We start from the raw sequence: 19,449 nt of genomic DNA, 5'->3' as shown, positions 1-19,449 counted from the left end.
GGCTCCTCTCCAGCATGTCCCGCGCCCCTCGCTGGTGGACCCAAGTACGGCGACGACGACCCATACGCCACTGTTCTGCTCTCCAGAGCAAATACAGAGTGGTGACTCTCTCCACGAATGCTCGATCAACATCAGCCATCTTGTAAAAAGATGGCCGTCATCGGATTTCGCCTCTGACGCGCGTCACGCCTTATGCTACGTTCACACCGGACGCGAATAGCGCGTCAAATTCGCGCCTACCGCGTCTAGTTATACGCTTGACCACTTTGAATCCATTCGCGCGTCAAGAGCGAAATTGACGCGCGTAAAAAACAAAAGTTTGAAGCGAAATTTACGCGCGTCAATTTCGCTCTTGACGCGCGAATGGATTCAAAGTGGTCAAGCGTATAACTAGACGCGGTAGGCGCGAATTTGATGCGCTATTCGCGTCCGGTGTGAACGTAGCATAAGGCGTCTCACAGTACGGACATATCTGCAGTCCTCATGCCTAAGACACGTTCACACAGATGAGCAATGACCCTGGTCATCTTTCTTTTAGTGTTTTTCAGAGTCAGTAGAAAGTTGTCTTTAGTGTTTTTATAACTGTGACCTTAATTGCCTTCCGTTTGTAAGCTGTTAGTGTCTAAACGACCGTTCCACAGGTGCATAATCATTAATTGTTTATGGTTCATTGAACATGCATGGTAAACATTGTTTAAAACCATTCCAATAAAGATCTGTTAAGTTATTTGGATTTTTACAAAATTATGTTTAAAATACAGTGTCCTGAAAAAGTTTATATATGATATTTTATTATTTAAAGCAATAAAATTCATTCATTTTAATTGAGTGTCCAAATCTATATATATATACACACATTACTGTGCAAAAGTTTTAGGCACTTCAGATGTTTCACAAAATCTTTTGTCTTAAGATGGTTAATAATATATTCAATTTTAGAGTGTCAATACGAAAAAAAAAAAACATTTTTGATTTCCATACATTAATTTTGCAAATAGAAAAGATTAGAATAGAAGAACAGGGAGCCCTGCAACAGATAGCCTACTGAATATCGTGTCAGTCTGTGATTACATAAAGAGACAGAAGCAATTGAGACAGCCTAAATAGAGAAGAATTGTGGCAAATTCTCCAAGAAAAAAAGGAACATCCTATCTGCCAACAACCGATGTCCAGATGTACCTAGGAGAATCGGTGCTGTTTTAAAGGCAAAGGTGGCCACACCAAATATTGATTTAGCTTTTTTTTTTTATGTTTAATGTACTTTGTATGATGTTAATTGATAAATGAAAACTATTGATTGCATTATTTTTTAAAGCATCCTCACTATGCAACATTTTTCACCAGTGCCTAAAACTTGTGCACAATACAATAGTGTTAATAAAATATCCATATATATATATATATATATATATATATATATATATATATATATATATATATATATATATATATATTATTAGGGCTGTCAATCGATTAAATGTTTTAATCGAACTAATTACATGGTGTCCCGATTAATTAATCGCATATACAAATATTTGCTGAGAAAGCCCCTCATATAACAATAATTCAATACATAATGATGAAATAATTATACATAGTTATCTTTAAATATCAAAAAATTATATATATATAATAAAAAAAATATTCAGATAATTAAAATGCATTACATATTCTTGTAGCAGAAGAGTTCATCATTGATAAAACAATATAAAAGTAGCTTTAGAATACAATGCATTGTTTATTACCATATTATTGATCATAAGTCAATCATTGGCATACAGTTCACAGCAATCCATTTCACAAGTGAATTTGTCAATCAGTTGGAGATTTATTATGAGGGTTTGTTTAAGAACCGTCAATGTACACCTGCGTTTTTGTTTTTTAGAAACAAGCCAGGGGTATACATAGGGTGACGACCTGGCTATTGCTCTGTTGCAGGTCAGCAGACCTGATTTTGCGGGACAAGTGGGAGAGATAACGTACTATTATTGTACTAGGTGAATAAATATTGATTTGATATTAGATGTATTTTTGCAGTGATGTTAAACGTTAATGACGGCGCTGTGAACGTCACTCAGTTTGGCATAAGGTCTACGATACAAACTCCTTTTAACAGCTCAGACCTACTCAATGTAAATATAATGAAGTGAAAATAATAATCTAATCGTTAAAAAGCACATTTCCAAATAAGCACATCAATTCCATTATTAAAGACTTGAACAATTAAATGCGATCTTACCAGATTTAGTACATCTTGAATTAAAAAAATGTTGTCTGATCTGGCTGCTTCGAGTAGGGCCTTCTCATTCATTATGACTGTATAACTCCTGACAGGTGTAGGTGTTCACTTTCACCAGGAGTTCACTTGTGTGTCTCGGGTGTGTTGCGTCATAAAAATAAAACATTTAGGTCACTGTGTCAAGTTAAATATAGTTTAATACTCAATCTTTAAACACATATTGAGATCCCTTAGTTCGCATTTGAACCCTTAGTAACGCATATCTGTGTTGTTTCTTCACTGTATAAACTGTGTGTTGCTCACACAGCTGACATGTCACTTACTGCCCTCTGGAGTATACAGGTGGTACTGCGATTAAATGCGTTAATTATTTTAACGCGTTATTTTTTTGTATAATTAGTCGCACGTTATTAACGAGTTAACTCGACAGCCCTAATATATATATATGATCTTTTATTAACACCATTCAGTAATAGAGCAAACAACAGCATGGTATGGGTTAGGCAGACAGATGGCATTAATATGACTCACCATTTGATTTGTGTACCAGTACAGAGAGGTTTTCTTTAGCACAAACCAATACTTCTTCCACTTAATACCCAGAAAGCCCTTCCCCTCTTTCTTTCTATGGAGCCAGCCCTGATGATCCACTGGGTCCAGATCTTTCACCGAAACTCTCCTCCTGCTCATTCTGGGGCTTCCTGATAAAACAAACAGCACAAATTCCACATGTGCATATTAAAATGATGACACAGGCAAAATACTTATTACTTAATCACAGGATGATTTGCATAATATGATTCCTACCTCCACAATTCTTCTTCTTTGACTTTTGTCTGAGGGACACCTGCATGAAATTCATGAAATATCTTGTGTTTTTACCATAAGCACATCATGTCTTGTAATCATGCTTTTTGTCCCTTTCATATTCTCTCAATGCAGACCAATGAAATAATTAACAAAATGTTTCATAGATAAGAAAAATTATAATTACTGGATTGTACTCATCCGTGGCCAAACGAGGAGCCAGAGAAATGGGGAAGGAGGCCTATAAGTAGACCAAAGCAAACATAAAAAAAGCATTAAAGGCAGTCTAGTGGTCAGCAGTAGCCCTTTAATAGGTGGAAATGCAGACAAAAGAATCACACCATTATCTGGAATAAGAATACAAATCAGCCTCTGAACAGTTATACAGTTAAATGCAGTGCCAGATATGAATTATAGATATCTGCAATAAAATTTTCACTAATAAAATTTTTTTATATCGGAAACTACAGTACATTAGCACTATTAAAAACTTTAATTCTTAATATTGTGTTGGCTCGACCTGCCCCTCCCTCTCGTTATAGTCGCCCCGCCTTCAGCCAGGCTCACAACGGGATAGGGCAGGAAAGAAGAGGTGCAACTTTTTAACCCTGTTTATACCTAGTATTAAGGTAGTGTTGGCGGTGGCATTTTCTGCATAACGCTGCCCCCTTCGGCATATAGGGGTACCGGTTTGTGGCCTGTTCTGCATAACTGGAAAAGTCCCGGTTCTCTCGATGGCCAGTCTGACCCTGGTCGTGGGGGGAGATGACCGCACGTGCCATAGCCTACGGGTAATGGGTGCCGAGCCGACCTCACAGTCGCCATGGCCTTTGGGAAGACGGACCACGACAGAGGCCGCTGCCCCTCAAGCCACGAACGCGTAAGGGAGCACGTTGCGGCTGTTGGGCCATTCCTGGATGCCTGATTCACCTTTATTTTGAACACTGTCCCCATGGACACTATTTATTCCCCTTTGGAACTTTTTTATATTTATAATTATTACAAATAAATGCCTCTCCAAGGCCTGACGCCACACCCCATGTGTCGGTCTCTTGCTCACCCCACCACAATATCAGTAATGAAGTAATTACTCATGGAGATACCCATTCTTGATTTCCAAAAATTTAATTTCTACAATTATAACATATTGTTATTGATATCTGCTGCTAGATTTTACAAGCAGAATTTCAGTGATGACCTGCAATTACAGACAAAAAGTATCAATCATTCATTTCTTACTAGTTAAAAATTCACACAGTACTACTTACTAGCAAAAATTATTTTTTATATCAATAATTGAATACCATAAAGCAAAAATACTTGTTTTTGTTGATCAATTGAACATTTCAGTTGTAATTCAATTGTTGATATGAGGAATGGATATTTGCACTGGTAACAATGTAATTATTGACCTATTTTTTTTTTCCTTTTTACTAGTAAGTAGTACATTTCTGATATGTGTGTTTGGGATTTCAACAAGTCAGGAATTATTATATTTATCTGGAATTGTCTTTTGAACAGGAGTGAATGAAACATCATTGTGAAATTATGGCATAGTGATAATGCAGTTACAGTAATCAATAGTTCTGTGTTTTAATAACTGAAATTAACTTTTTGACATCAGAAACCAGCATTTCCACGAGCAACTACATCCTTTATCATATCAAAAATTAAAAAATTGTGGGTGGGTATTTAATGCATTAATTTCTGTGATTAATAGTTGACTGTTTTAAGCATTAAAAAAATGCTTAAGTGCAGTGAGCAGTTTTCTCTGAAACTCCTAAACAGAGCTGTTGACATACAGTTGTAGAGCCTGCTATATGAAGCTGGTGAGGAGAGCCAAGAAGCATAACTTCAGTCTTATTACTGTTAAGACAAAGACAATTGTGTCATCCATGTTTTTATCTCAGAAATACAATTTGAAAGATATGAGACCTCCACACAATGGCTAGGTTTAGAGTGGACGTAGATCTTAAGATCAAGTGATCTTAAGAGCTGACCAAGAGATAAAATGTAAATACTAAAAAGGGGTCTAAACTTGAACCCTGGGGACACCAGAGTATATAGAACCAATATCAGACCTACAGTTACCCAGAGAAACAAACTGCGTATGATCATGTCGAAGACGGCATTAAGATCAAGAAGGATAGAAAGAGAGCCAGAGTCTGAAGCTATCAGCAAGTCATTAGTAACCTTAACCAAAGCAGTTTCAGTACTATAGAGTTTTCATAAACAAGATGGGGGGATTTATCCTGAAGTCCACTATCATATCCACTGTTTTGAGTGTGTTCAGCTCAAGGTTGTTATGACCACACCAGACAGAGAGATGTTCATCCTCCCATTTGTGGATGAGGTCAATAACCATGGTGTCATCTGCAAACTTCAGAAGCTTGACAGAGGGGTCCTTTGCAGTGCAGTCATTTGTGTACAGAGAGAAGATCAGTGGAGAGAGAATGCATCCCTGAGGAGCACCAGTGCTAATAGTGAAGGTCCCAGATGTGATTTTCCCTAGTCTCACTAGCTGCTGCCTATCTGTCAGAAAGCCGTTCATCCACCGACAGATTGTGGCTGGCATGGAGAGGTGGGTCAGTTTGGTTGAGAGAAGATCAGGCATGATGGCATTGAATGCTGAACTTAAGTCCACAAATAGGATATAAATGGTAAGGTGATTAAATTATTGAGAGGCTACAACAAGCTCCAAGATTTTAGCAAGAAAGAGGAGATTAGAAATAGGACAAAAGTGGTTGAACATGTCCAAATCCATGTTTTTGTAACTGGAGTTACAGCAGCAATCTTAAATGCTTCTGGCACAAAACCAGTATACAGTCATTTATTATTTTGAGAACAGCCAGACGCAGAGATGTGAAACAAGATTTAAATAAACTAGTAGGGAGTGGATCTAGTATGCTAGTGGTAGCTTTCATGCATGATACTTCTTTACTAAGCAAATCAGGGTCAAGTTGAGAGAAATTTGAGAGAGGGGTGCCAGAAAAACTAGATAAAAACAGAAGTGGTGAAGCAGAAGAGACAGATGGAGTAGAAAGAATAAGTTTACAGACATTGTCATCTTGGAATTAACAAAATTATTACATAGTTGATGTGAGACTGGCAATGTGGTGACAGTTAACTTTGAGCAGTATATTTATAGTATGAAAGAGATTCCTGGGATTGCTTTGGATATTTTCAATAATCTGAGAAAAATATTGTAACGCAATACATATTTTGGGGTTCAACAAAATCTCCTTTATTGACATCACCAAGATAGGATACAGGCAAATATTATAAACAGACAGAAGCTCCAGCATCTGTAATATAACACCGTAAGCTTAGCACACACAACTCACAAAAGTACCTAACAAATAGCACTACACATCAACTGGATGGTGTGAGAAAATAATACTATGTACCCATAATCCTTTGCAACGTGAACAGCCAATCAGAACTAGGTATAAAGTTATCCTCATCGGCTCTTATTAATTTAGTCCTCCAATGTGACGTAGTCCCGTAGGAAGCGAGGCCATGCTGTGTGCGTCAGTGACATTGCTCCACATTTGTAATCTGTCCACGCGGGGAAAGAGGTGTAGGCGACGGCAGCCCCGTTATGTCCATCGATGGCGCAGTACTCGACGGGTATATAAGGTCCTCAAAGACCTCAGTTGTTGGGACCTCTGACAATGTCTGGTACAGTGCCAAGCGGTCACTATGCAGTACCACTGTCCGGTGCCGCTGAGGCCCCATCCGAACCCTGTATACGTCTGAGATCTTTTTCAACACCTCACAGGGTCCCAGCCAATGAATATCCAATTTAGAAGAACACCCTTTTAAACACCTCAGTAAACCCAAACCTGATCTCCAGCACCAAAGTCCTGGCTGTTTTTCCTTGCGTCATTAGAACGCTTCTGGTATGAACTACCCGCAAACGGTACAGCAGCTGGCAGAGGTAATCTATACTGGAGCCACCAGGAATTAGGTGCCCTAGAAAATTTAATCCAGCTCTTGTTAGTGAAGATGGTAAGCTGAATGGTAAGCGTTCCATTAGACCGTCCCGCTGCAGGTGAAGTGATACGGGTCTTTCGCACCCCCAACTGCCGACAGACCTCCGTGAATACCTCCACCTCCAAGTTCCGCCCTTGATCGCTGTAGATCTCCTCAGGTACCCCGAACCGGAACATCTCATCTAACTTCCTCGCAGTCGTGATGGCACTTTGTTCAGGAATCGCATACGCCTCCAGCCACTTCGTTAAATGATCCATGGCGACAAGAACGTAGTAATTCCACGCCTCTGAGGCGGGAAATTGCCTGAGAATGTCCACCTCAACACTATGGGTGCCCCCATCAAGTACATGGCATGTGGTCTTTGAGATGGCCCTTTTGGGCAGTGCATACATTGCAGCAGTGCACATACAATTCCACGTCTTGACAGGCAACCCACCCAGTGGAAACGAGTACGCAACCATTTCAGGGTCTTTATTAAATGACCCACACCACCGATCCTTGAGTACTTGTGGTTGGAGGTAAGCATCCATAGTGCATGAAATGTAGAGGCCGTAATCATGACCCACATTCTTACAGGCAGGAGTGCCTGCAGAAAACTGTAAAGGGCCAACTCCCCCTATACCCCCACCGCAAACTGTGGGTACCCTCGTCGGACATAGAATTGGACATCTACCGGGGCACCAGGCTTACACCCGCCATCCTCCGATGAGTAGGCAACTTATCCTGCCATTGCTCCATGTACACCTCTTCCCAAAACGCCACTCGAGTGCTGCCATGAGTGTCTCGTAATGCAGCTGGACAGTAATAGCAAGATCAAGAACAATCTGCAGGGCCAGACCACTCTGCAACAAGACTGTACAGATCCCACAAGATCGGTGTTAAATCACAGTTCAACATCACACTTCTGACACCACTGTAATGCCACACAGATTTTGGGCTTCAACAACATCTTTTTATTGATATCACCACAATAAGATGCGTTATAGACACAAAAGAGCATTTGCATTTAAATCATAACATAAATGTAAACATATCATACTATGAAATGGTGTTCTATGGACATAGCAGTTATTGAGGTAGCAGCCAGGTATAAAGTGACAATGAATTAAACTGCAACTCTGGACATGTGCAAAAGTTGGAATGTGTTCAGGTGTGTGTGTGTGTGTGTCAGACCAGTCCCTGAGTATTGAGGAGTCTGATGGCTTGGAGGAAGAAGCTGTTACACAGTCTGGCCGTGAGGGCACGAATGCTTCGGTACCTCTTGCCAGACGGCAGGAGGGTGAAGAGTTTGTGTGAGGGGTGTGCGGGGTCATCCACAATGCTGGTTGCTTTGCGGATGCAGCGTTTTATGTAAATGTCTTTGATGGAGGGAAGAGAGACCCCTATGATCTTGTCAGCTGTTCTCACTATTCTCTGCAGGGCTTTGCGGTCCAAAACGGTGCAAGTCCCAAACCAGGCAGTGATGCAGCTGCTCAGGATGCTCTCAATAGTACCTCTATAGAATGTAGTGAGGATGGTGGGTGGGAGATGTGCTTTTCTCAGCCTTCGAAGAAAGTAGAGACACTGCTGGGATTTCTTTGTAATAGAGCTGGTGTTGAGGGACCAGGTGAGGTTCTCCTCCAGGTGAACACCAAGGAATTTGGTGCTCTTGACGATCTTCACAGAAGAGCCGTCAATGTTCAGTGGAGAGTGTTCCCTATGTGCTCTCCTGAAGTCAACAACCATCTCGTTTGTTTTGTCCACATTCAGAGACAGGCTGTTAGCTCTACACCAGTCCGTTAGCCGCTGCACCTCCTCTCTGTATGCTGACTCGTCGTTCTTGCTGATGAGACCCACCACGGTCATGTCATCAGCGAACTTGACGATGTGGTTCGAGCTGTGCATTGTTGCACAGTCGTGAGTCAGCAGAGTGAACAGCAGTGGACTGAGCACACAGCCCTGGGGGGCCCCAGTGTGGTGGAAATGTTGTTGCCGATCCGGACTGACTGAGGTCTCCCAGTCAGGAAGTCCAGGATCCAGTTGCAGAGGGAAGTGTCCAGGCCCAGCAGGTTCAGCTTTCTAATCAGGTGCTGAGGAATGATTGTGTTGATGACCCCCCGCCTGGGGGAAGAAGCCTCCCCAGGGTAAACTTGAACCAGCTGTCATCCGATTTTTACAGAATGTATAAAATACCTCTGCTATCATTCTTAGTTAGGGCTGGGCGATAAAACTATATCGATATATATCACAATAAAGAAAATCCACGATAAGCTTTTGAAGAATTTTCGATATTTACTGTGTGTAGCTAAAACACAAGCAGTTCGGCTTTCTCAGGCTGCGTTTACATTGGGGGCGACGAAATCCGCTCAAAGGTGCTCACAGCACTAGGAGAGAGCTTGCTCCACACCGCTGCCAATCCTACGATCCACCTTGCGAGCATGACGCTTGGCTTTCATAGGAATGAATTGAAAACGCTCTCAGCTTTGCTCACAACGCACCAGTGGTAATGTAGGGTCAGACTGGATGAACTTGCTAATGCTAGCTGCCTTGCTAACAATTAGGTTTCGGACACCGGATTGATTCCGCACCGCAAGACTTCATGACAACGGTTGCACCCTCTCATCATCTCTAGCGAAGAGCGTGACAGAACAACAGTGATGTGGACAACAGCTCTGATCTTTCTGCGCTGTAATCTTGAATATTGTTCTCTAGCACCAAACATGCATAATGTCTGCCCTGTCCCATTCCGCACGCATTGCCTCTTTTCCCTGCATGTGTGTAGACATGAAATGCATGAGTTAACGTGGTTTCAAAGCACCTTTTAGACCATAACGTTTTTCCCTTATAAATGTATCTTCATTAATCAGCATGTTACGAGCCTTTAATAATAAACAAATCAAATAAACAAATCGATTTCTGTTCTAATTTTGTGAAAATTAATTAGATGTCTGGAATGGATAAGACTAAAATTACAAGTTGGTAGACTACTCTCACTTTAATGAAAATATATACAAATGTTTTTTAAATTTTTTTAAAAAACATGTTCTAAATTTTCTCTCTGGACACCCCTGAACCTACATTCAGCATCATTCCACAGTCACAAGGGCTTCTATGCCCCATACTTGGGTATCTGAATCAAAAGAAATATAAACAATATTTAATTTTAATGTAAAATATTCCAACAAATACTGGACTGATGTCACTATGCTTCAGAACAGTTGATCTTTTAACATTCATTTCCAATTGATAAACTGTAAAAGACGGTAAAATTGGTAAAAGATCCCGCAGACCCCACTGCTCTGGAGCCTATTTTGACTGTTTAGAATAAAACATTTCTTCTTTTCTTCTGTCAACTCTGAAATAAAAAGTGCAATGTGTAAATGTATATCATGATAAATATCAATATCAAACAATATGAAAAAGATTATCGTGATAACAATTTTGGCCATATCGCCCAGCCCTATTCTTAGTAATATACAGTACTGTGCAAAAGTCTTGATGTTTCACAAAAACATTTATCTTAAGATGGTTCTATATCTTTAGCTTTAGTGTGTTAATAGGAAATATTCAATTTAGACTTCCAAACATTACTTTTGTAAATAGAATAGATTAGAATAGAAGAACAGGGAGCCCTACAACAGATAGCATGGCCCCCACAGACCCCCTACTGAACATCAAGTCAGTCTGGGATTAAATGAAGAGATAGAAGCAATTGAGACAGCCAAAATAGATAGAAGAATTGTGGCAAATTCTCCAAGAAGCTTGGAACATCCTATCTGCAAACAACCAAGAAAAACTGTGTCCAGATGTAATTAGAAGAATTGGGGCTGTTTTGAAGGCAAAGGTGGTCACATAAAAAATATTGATTTGCATGACATTAATTGATAAATGAAAAGTATTTATGGCATTATTTTTGAAGACATCTTTACTATGCAACATTTTTCACCAGTGCCTAAAACTTGTGCGCAATGCTGTATTTTGAAATATAAATTAAAATATAAAATCTAATATTTTATGTTAACTGTTTATTTTCACAATTTAGTTGAATAATTGAATAACTGAACAATGACAGGCAAATCAAATATCAGAATCCCAGTGAAGGAGATTCATCTGAAAGGTAAACTTATTCTATGATTTATAAACCGTTCAGGCCTATGAATTTATACTTATAAAAGACATATTTCTAATCCATTTTTCTAATTGAAGGCATGTCATAATAACAATACTACGAATTTGAATTCCACTCAATTAGCCTATTAGGTTATAAGGATAAAGATGTTTGAAATTTGCATCTAATGCATAGAAATATTTAACAATAAGGTAATAATTATTCAATTGATTAATAATGACACCAGAAACAACCGCCTGGCCCAATCGTGAGTGGAGGGGGTGGGGGCATCTTACCCCAAGGGACTTCCTTTACCTGGTCACTTCAAAATAGGAACAATTTTTTTTTTTATTTCAAAAATCTAAATACTTCACTGTGTCCACTGAACAAACAGCTATAACAACTTTAAATATCCAATATAATAGAAAGTTACAGATCACTATATTCCAAGGACAAAGAATTTGATCATTTAAAAATCATCAAATGTGCAGATGGCACTAAACAGGTTGAGCATGTGCAAGTAATGATGACTTAGAAATGAACACATCTAAAACCTATGGAGGTCATTGTTGTACACCCCATTGCCATCAGTGGGTGATTCGTTTGAAGCCTGTCAAGAAAATGTCCTGGTCATATTTAATCCCATATCAATAGTAATAAAAAGCATGAAGAAAACAAAGCCTTCATTCAGGACCATAAAGATGTTTATGCATTGTGACATTATTTTCAGGACTCTTGAGCACATTTGTCCAATTCTCAGTACTGCAATGCATATGGACATGTTACTTTTATTATAATTTTTTAAGCAAATTAAGCAAAAATAAAAGCCAGTAACAAGGGAAAACTACAATGATCTATAAATACTTCACAATGTAAAAAGTATATATTTTTTCAATGTTGCAGTATTGATGAATGTGGCCAAAACAGTGTGACGATAACCCTCTACTTTGTCAGCCTGGAAGAATATACACAATACAGAAGCCAAGCAAAATAGTTGAATCATTCAATGACCAGCATTAACACAGGAAATTAAAAAAAATAAAAATAAAATGGCACAAGCTTAATGAAAGCAACTATTGCCCAATTTCTGCAAAATGTCCATGTTCCTCTTTCAGTTAATATAGAATGACAGAACTCTAAAAAAACTGTATTTTCTTCACTTGCAACTGTATCATTCTGTTTTGGACATGTATTTAACACAATTGTAGCCCTGATAATCAGCCATAGACGGTAAATAGAAGGTATATTTCCAGAGGGCATTTATATCAAACACAATTTGCCTACATTCTTGCCATGATAAACAATATAGCCTACCAACAGTGGGTGTTACAATCAAACACTAAAACATATGAGTATGTACATAGACTATTAAAAGTGTGGTTGAAAAGAAATATTAATAGATGATTGATATTTTTGAAAGCTCTTTGAGTCCCCAGTTGTTTAGAAGATATTATCTGCTTCACCTGTATAATAAATGCTAATATATTATCTGGTTTACCTGTTCACCACACTCAAGCAGATGGAGCGTCTGACAGCCGATGTATTTTTTTTTGTATTCTGAAATTACATTTTACTGTCCTTCTATCACTTTTAAAGTTAAGACTTCAAGCCCACACTCTGCTCATTTTAGAGAGTTAGAGTGAGAGTGTGAGAGAGAGAGAGAGAGAGAGAGAGAGAGAGAAAAAAAAAGACTTCTGCTAACGGAAGACACATTTCAAAACACCCTTCAGTTCTTATTCTACACATAACAGCACAGTAGACATGCATATATCAATGTTGATGTGTTTCCACGATCACTCAACTGTTACAGGTGAAGGGCAGTCCCATTAAAGACATACACTCTCTGCCCTTTCTGACGTCATGAGCACTCTCTGCCAGCACTGTTCATAATATTTACAATTGAACTAAATTTAAAGAAAAGATTGTAAAAAAAAATTATAAAATCTAAACGCTATTTTTTATTTTCATTATTATAATTTAAATGTACAACTTTAAGAGATCCAAATTTTTTTGGTTATACAAATGTGTTTTGTGCAGAGCTCTTTGTCACACAGAAAAAATTCTTGACAGGTAACCTAAAAACAGCCTGGTCTCATAAATATTTTGTGACTATTTTACGTGCATCATTAAACTTTTGGCTGCAGTTTCCAGTGAAAGGTCCACCAGGGGGTGCCAAAAGTGTGTGAAATGGTGTCGTAATCCGATGAGGTTTTTACGGTGAATATTAGATGGAGGTTTTAATTTGATAAATGTACCTCCCTAACCTCAATTTTACCTAAACCAATAGTGATAAAAAATAAACTAAGAGGTGAACAAAACAGACATCCTTCCCTTAAACCAACAACTTAAAAGGAATATTCCGGGTTCAAGGCTCAATAGCGCCTCTTCTTCCTGAGACTGCTGAGGAAGTTTGGAATGAACCACCACATCCTCATACGGTTCTACACCAGCACTGTAGAAAGCATTCTGACTGGCTGAATCACCAGCTGGTACTGCAATAGCACCACCCACAACCGCAAAGACCTGCAAAGGGTGGTGCGAACTGCCAGAAACATCATCGGAGGTGAGCTTCCCTCCCTCCAGGACATATATAACAGGCAGTGTGTGAAAAAAGCTTGGAAGACCATCACAGACTCCAGCCACCAGAGTCATGGGCTGCTCTCACTGCTACCATCAGGCAGGTGGTATCGCAGCATCAGGACCCGCACCAGCCTACTTCATGACAGCTTCTTTCCCCAAGCAATCAGACTTCTGAACACTTGATCTCTCACGATCAATAATCAGCACTGCACTTTATTAATCTATTATCTCACACTGGACTGTCATAATTATATTCTCCACAATAGAACTACAGCAAATATATATATACAGCAAATATATATATATATATATATATATATTAAGTATATATAAAAAAAGTATATATAAAAAAAAATATATATATATATATATATATATATATATATATATATATATATATATATTTTTTTATATATACTTTTTTTATTGTATGTGCATTCTATACTGTGTGTATTGTTTACTGTACATTGTATATTATTATTGTGTTGTGTAATTATGTGTACATTTGATATGTAAATTGTGTTGTGTAAATATGTTGTTTATTGTCACTGTCATGACTGCTATGTTGCTCGGAACTGCACACACAACTTTCACCTACTGTTGCACTTGTGTATATAGTCATGTGACAATAAAGTGATTTGATTTCTTTAAAAAAGCAAAAATCGAGGTTCCATTGAGGTACTTACAATGGAAGTGAATGGGGACAAATTTATGAACGTTAAAATACTGATTTTTCAAAATGATAGACACAAGACATCAAGGATATGAATTTAAACATGATTTTAGTGTGATAAAAATCACTTGCTAACCTTTTCTGTGTAAATTTATAGCCAATTTTACAACTTCGTTATCATGCCGATATAATGTCAACAAACCCTAAACAACTGTAACAAAATGACAACTCAAACTTTACAGCTAAAAAAAAAATGACCAAAAGAATTAATGTCATTGCTTTGATAAAATAAGATCCACATTTCTACCTTTAAACCCTCCAAAAATTGGCCACATTCACTCAATATTTGCTTTTTTTTTTTTAAGAAAAGGAGGAACGAGTCTAAATAGAGTTTTGTGGTTATCAACATTATGCCACAAATGCTGTCAACGGAGCATAACTTGTATTGAAGCCAGAACATTCCTTTAACCTAACCAATAGTGTCCAAAAACAAAATGAGAAATAAAAGCACAAATTCTGAAGAAAACATATAATTTTATGTCGCTCCTATGACACTCTCGTCTCACAGAAGCTTGTGTGCTTGTCTGAAGCTGCGGACTTTCGAGTCCAAAGTCCAGTGTCAACCAGGTGCGCAATCGCGGAAGCTTATAACATTGGAATAAGCGTGAAAGTTAGTCTGTAATACTAGCACTAAAATGTGTAGTTTTTCAAATGATGCGTTTTAGGAAAAGTTAGATATCATAGCATAGCAGTGTGAAAATAAAAGTGTTTATAAAGTCATAATCAGCCGATGTACTCTGCGAAAGTGAATAAAACGCACAGTTGTTGTAGTGTCCCTAGTGTTAATTTCATCAGAAAACTGCAGCGAAATGTAGAACATGGCACGTTCAAGTCAGTTTAAAAAAATGATAGTTATTGTAACGTTCATTCTATGAGACGTGGTTGCCTAAAAATGTGCTTAACACTTAAACGTATACCTCGGGTCTTTAGAGACCCGGGGCCTAATTCCAACCCCTGTACCTCATCTATTTTTTGGAGTTGTGCCCACACATCTTTAGGATTCCTCAGTCTATCTCTTATAAATAGTTTAAAGCCCAAAGTATACTTTGCCTGTCCGCGTTCCGTGACAGTCTGCTTGACGGAATTTCCGTCATCAGGAGTGTCTCTGCGCACAGAGTTCACGTACAGCCACATTTTTCTGTCGGCTCGGATGGTGCGTGGACAAATGCGCATGGTTGGCTATTGAGATAGAAGAGTCCACTAGGTGGCAATACACAGTTGGGTTGTACTGTCAAACAATAGTCGAAGAGCAAATCCTTCTTCATCGTTTTGCCATGTTGTTCTTGCTTCTCTAAATGGCGGAATCTCATTATTCTCATTCTCTTCATTATCCTTCAGAGCGAATGTCCTGAAAATGACATGACTCGATGCTGCCCTCTAACGCCTGGTAGCGAATAACAAAGCAATTGTACCGCGCATGTGTTGAACGCGTCCATTCGTTCTCATCCGCTGGAGGTATACTTTCAAAGCTGTGCACACACAAATGTGCACGAGACAGAACAGAACGCGCAAAAGGAAGTATACCTGGGCATTTACACACACAAAAAAGGCAAAAAACAAACAAAAAAAAAAAACATTTGTATAATGGCTTAAGTATCAAAAGTTTATATTGTCTCTAGAGTGTGTAGGAGTGGTGTTTGTTTTGTTTTTTCCACTTCCATAAATTATATTTTTTAATAATTATTTCATATCTATTTAAGTTTACTATCATTTCTCATGTCTTATAAGAGAAATGAGTACAATATTTTTATCCAAATAAATACTAGATCACGATGACTTCAGTGCGACAATGAATTATCAACAATGTAGGCGTGTACACATACAAAATATACATGCAATTTCTTACTCAATGTGGTGCCATTGTTTCAGTGATTGACTTGATTTAAATTTGACATTGCTACTTGACAAAGAACAACATGAGCTGAGTGAAAATAATGAATCCTGTTCTTGATTTGTCCTGATTTGTTGCAGTATCTCTTTAATTAATGAAAAATAAAACATCAAAACATATACAAATATATTTTATGTTATTGTTTTACAATTATCTTGAAAATATTTTTTTAAATGTTACACTATACGGGCATTTTGCACAGCCATTGATAGATAGAAGTGCCGGGTGTCTAAAGACCCGAATATGTAAGAGTGTTTGGGAAACTTACAATGCATTTAAGGGTTAATGTGGTAACATGGAAATTAACTGGTTTTATTCAAGTTCAAAATCTAATTTAATATGACTAAACCTGACTACATTCAGTTTTATCAATAAAATATTTAAGAATTCGATTAAGTAGAAAGCTGATTGCAAGGAATTAATTTGCATCTGTATTTACACTGCACGTTTACTCACGCTCGATATCGCCACTGTCATCTCCTATTATATCATATATTTATAACCTATAATAGTATATAAGGTGGATAGATAGACACAAGTACACAGGGGCGCCCCCAAGGGGTGGCGGCCATGGCCACCACTGTGTAAACTCTGGCCACCCCTAGTATGATTTTTGCAGTGGGTACTATTAATTTGAATACATAATGTAAATTCACAATAGTTCGTGATGTGAAATTAAATAAAACACGAACTATGTGATTGGCACCCGCGCCACCACCAGAGTTTCACTGCCCCTTCCCCTCTCCAATCCCGTCGTTGACTACTCAGTCAGTGCAAGAAGCAGGACTGACTGACTGATTGATTCCACCACAGGAGAGCATCTACACTTTTAGGAGAGACGACAAACGGCAACGGGTATGTATGCATAACAGTAGTGGCTTATAGTGAAGACATGAATGTATGTTCTAAGTTAACTTATCCTCAGTAAAGTTTTTACAGTGTTGAATTAACATTAGCTGAAATTAACGCTAGCGCTGATAAGCTGCAAAGTTAGTTTACTAGCTATGACTAGTCACACTGTGCTATATCAATTTGCAGAGGATGAAGAGAAAACAAACAATAACACACAGAATTATGTCAAAATGTCGGTTTTGTCGAGTATTCTCATAAGAGCGGTCTTAAATGTGTTAAATAACGTCTTAAATGAACGTAAAGAGTTGTGAGAAAATGAGATGCCATGTTAGGCAGCGGCAGATCTTAAAGTCACAGTAGCCTAATAAACCAGTTGCTGTGATGTCTGTTATTAATGTTAATAAAAGAACAAAGGTATCAGAAAATTGTAGCTTTAATAAGAATTAATCTATATATAATTTATTTATGCCGGGCAGAATGTATGATAACTTTATTCAATTTCTATATATTTCCTATCTGTTAGACAGGTAGGAAGGCCACAGGTAAATACAACATCTATTCTAATGGGTTATGTGAAGATTGTTTTCAGTTCACTTAAATGAAAAAGTTGTTAATTTCCATAGCCTAATAAATGTTGAAATTGATATAGCTTTCAATTATACTGTAATGTTGAATATCTATCATTAATGTTTTAAAAAAGCAATTTCATAGACAGTCGTTTTTAACTTGCTGGATTACAAACCGCCATCAAAATGACAAGTTTAATTACATTCCAGCTGCTGTAAGAAGAGGCTACAAACGATTTGACACGGCTGCATTTTCACACGTGACAAATTGATTTTGGAAAATGTTTAACCAAAAAAAAGTTACAGACTGCGGCTTTAAAGTTATATTGTTACATTAACCAGAAAGAAATGTAAACAAGTATAACACACATTACACTGAATTTTTTGTTTGTTTTTGGTGCCAGCCCAAGATTTTGCTGTGGCCTCCACTGGCCACCCCTATTAAAATTTTCTGGGGGCGCCACTGCAAGTACAATCAACACTATTAATACTGTATGTCATTGTGGTGTCATTAGTTTTTTTGGAAATTTCAGGAATGTGTGGATCTTTGTGTGTTGTTGACCCTAATGATGTAGTCTTCAGCTAAAACGCATGCTCAGGTTACTTTAATTCCTGAACGAGTGCGCACCAGAGTCGCTTTCAGGGTGCTTTCACACTGGCAGTTTAGTTTGAAACAGAGCGCGGTTCGCATGTAAAATTGGTAATGTGAAAGCTGTCATGCACACCGCAGTACCGAACCAGAGACTACCTGTAGAAGGTGGTCTGAGTTCGGTTGCAATGGAACTGTAGCGTGATTTGCGTGAATGTGAAAGCAACTTTGACTCGGGTGCACATTCTTTCAGGATGTAATCTGCGCATGCGTTTTTGCCGATGATGACATCATTAGCTTCAACAACACACGAGGATCCACACATTCCTGAAAGTCCCGAAAATGTAATGGCACCACAATGACATAGACAGTATTAATAGTGTTGATTGTACTTGTGTCTATCTATCCACCTTATAAACACTATTATAGTTTATAAATATATTATATAATAGGAGATGACAGGGGCAATAACTTCACCTAATCACGAGCGCGAGTAGGTGTGCAGTGTATACAAAGATGCGAATTAATTCCTTGCAATCAGCGGTCTCCTCAAAAAACGCCATTTGCAAGCAGCAGCAAGCCGCCTTCCCCTGGACATCTGATGAGTTACGACATGAAGCGCACATATACGCAGTTGTCGTTCACTCTGCTGGGCATCATGGCACCAATAGCAAAAAAATGTTATTATGAGTCGCGTTGTGTTAACCATGCGTATTTGTGATGACCTAAAATGAACGCAAATGGACCGGGGTTTGATAGAATCAAGTGAGTGTGAAACCAGAAAAACGCTGAGGGGGACACAATCACACTTGGACCGCAGCAAATGTGATATCAATGTGAAAGCCCCCTCACATTCACACGACTCGTGCTACAGTTCCATTGCAACCAAACTCGGACCACCTCCTATAGGTAGTCTCGGGTTCGGTACCGCTGTGCACGCCCCGGTCTGCATGACAGCTTTTACATTACTAATTTCATTATGAAACGGTCACATTATTTCATGCTCTGTTTCGAACTAAACTGCCTAAATTGTCAAAAAAAAAAAAAAAGGCCTAAATGTAACAGCCTTAAATATAACAGTTTTGTCCAAAATGTAATGAAGACCCTAA

The 19,449-nt window shown here is 38.3% G+C and overlaps 1 protein-coding gene across 2 annotated transcripts in view; it reads right to left on the bottom strand.

Moving 5' to 3' along the window:
* The window catches only part of LOC127662626 (connector enhancer of kinase suppressor of ras 3-like), a 114,719-nt gene that overhangs the window by 13,387 nt on the left and 81,883 nt on the right, over positions 1-19,449 (bottom strand). For both annotated transcript variants that reach the window (XM_052153902.1, XM_052153903.1), the window contains exons 16-18: positions 3,234-3,287; positions 3,047-3,086; positions 2,771-2,940 (exon numbers count right to left, since the gene is read on the bottom strand). In XM_052153902.1, coding sequence (XP_052009862.1) covers positions 2,771-2,940; positions 3,047-3,086; positions 3,234-3,287 — 264 coding nt within the window. The remainder of the gene's footprint in view (positions 1-2,770; positions 2,941-3,046; positions 3,087-3,233; positions 3,288-19,449) is intronic.

This window comes from Xyrauchen texanus, chromosome 22 (assembly GCF_025860055.1).
Source record: "Xyrauchen texanus isolate HMW12.3.18 chromosome 22, RBS_HiC_50CHRs, whole genome shotgun sequence".
Classification (NCBI taxonomy): domain Eukaryota; kingdom Metazoa; phylum Chordata; class Actinopteri; order Cypriniformes; family Catostomidae; genus Xyrauchen; species Xyrauchen texanus.
The sequence above is the reverse complement of the archived record's forward strand: the minus strand, read 5'-3'. Positions and strand labels throughout refer to the sequence as shown.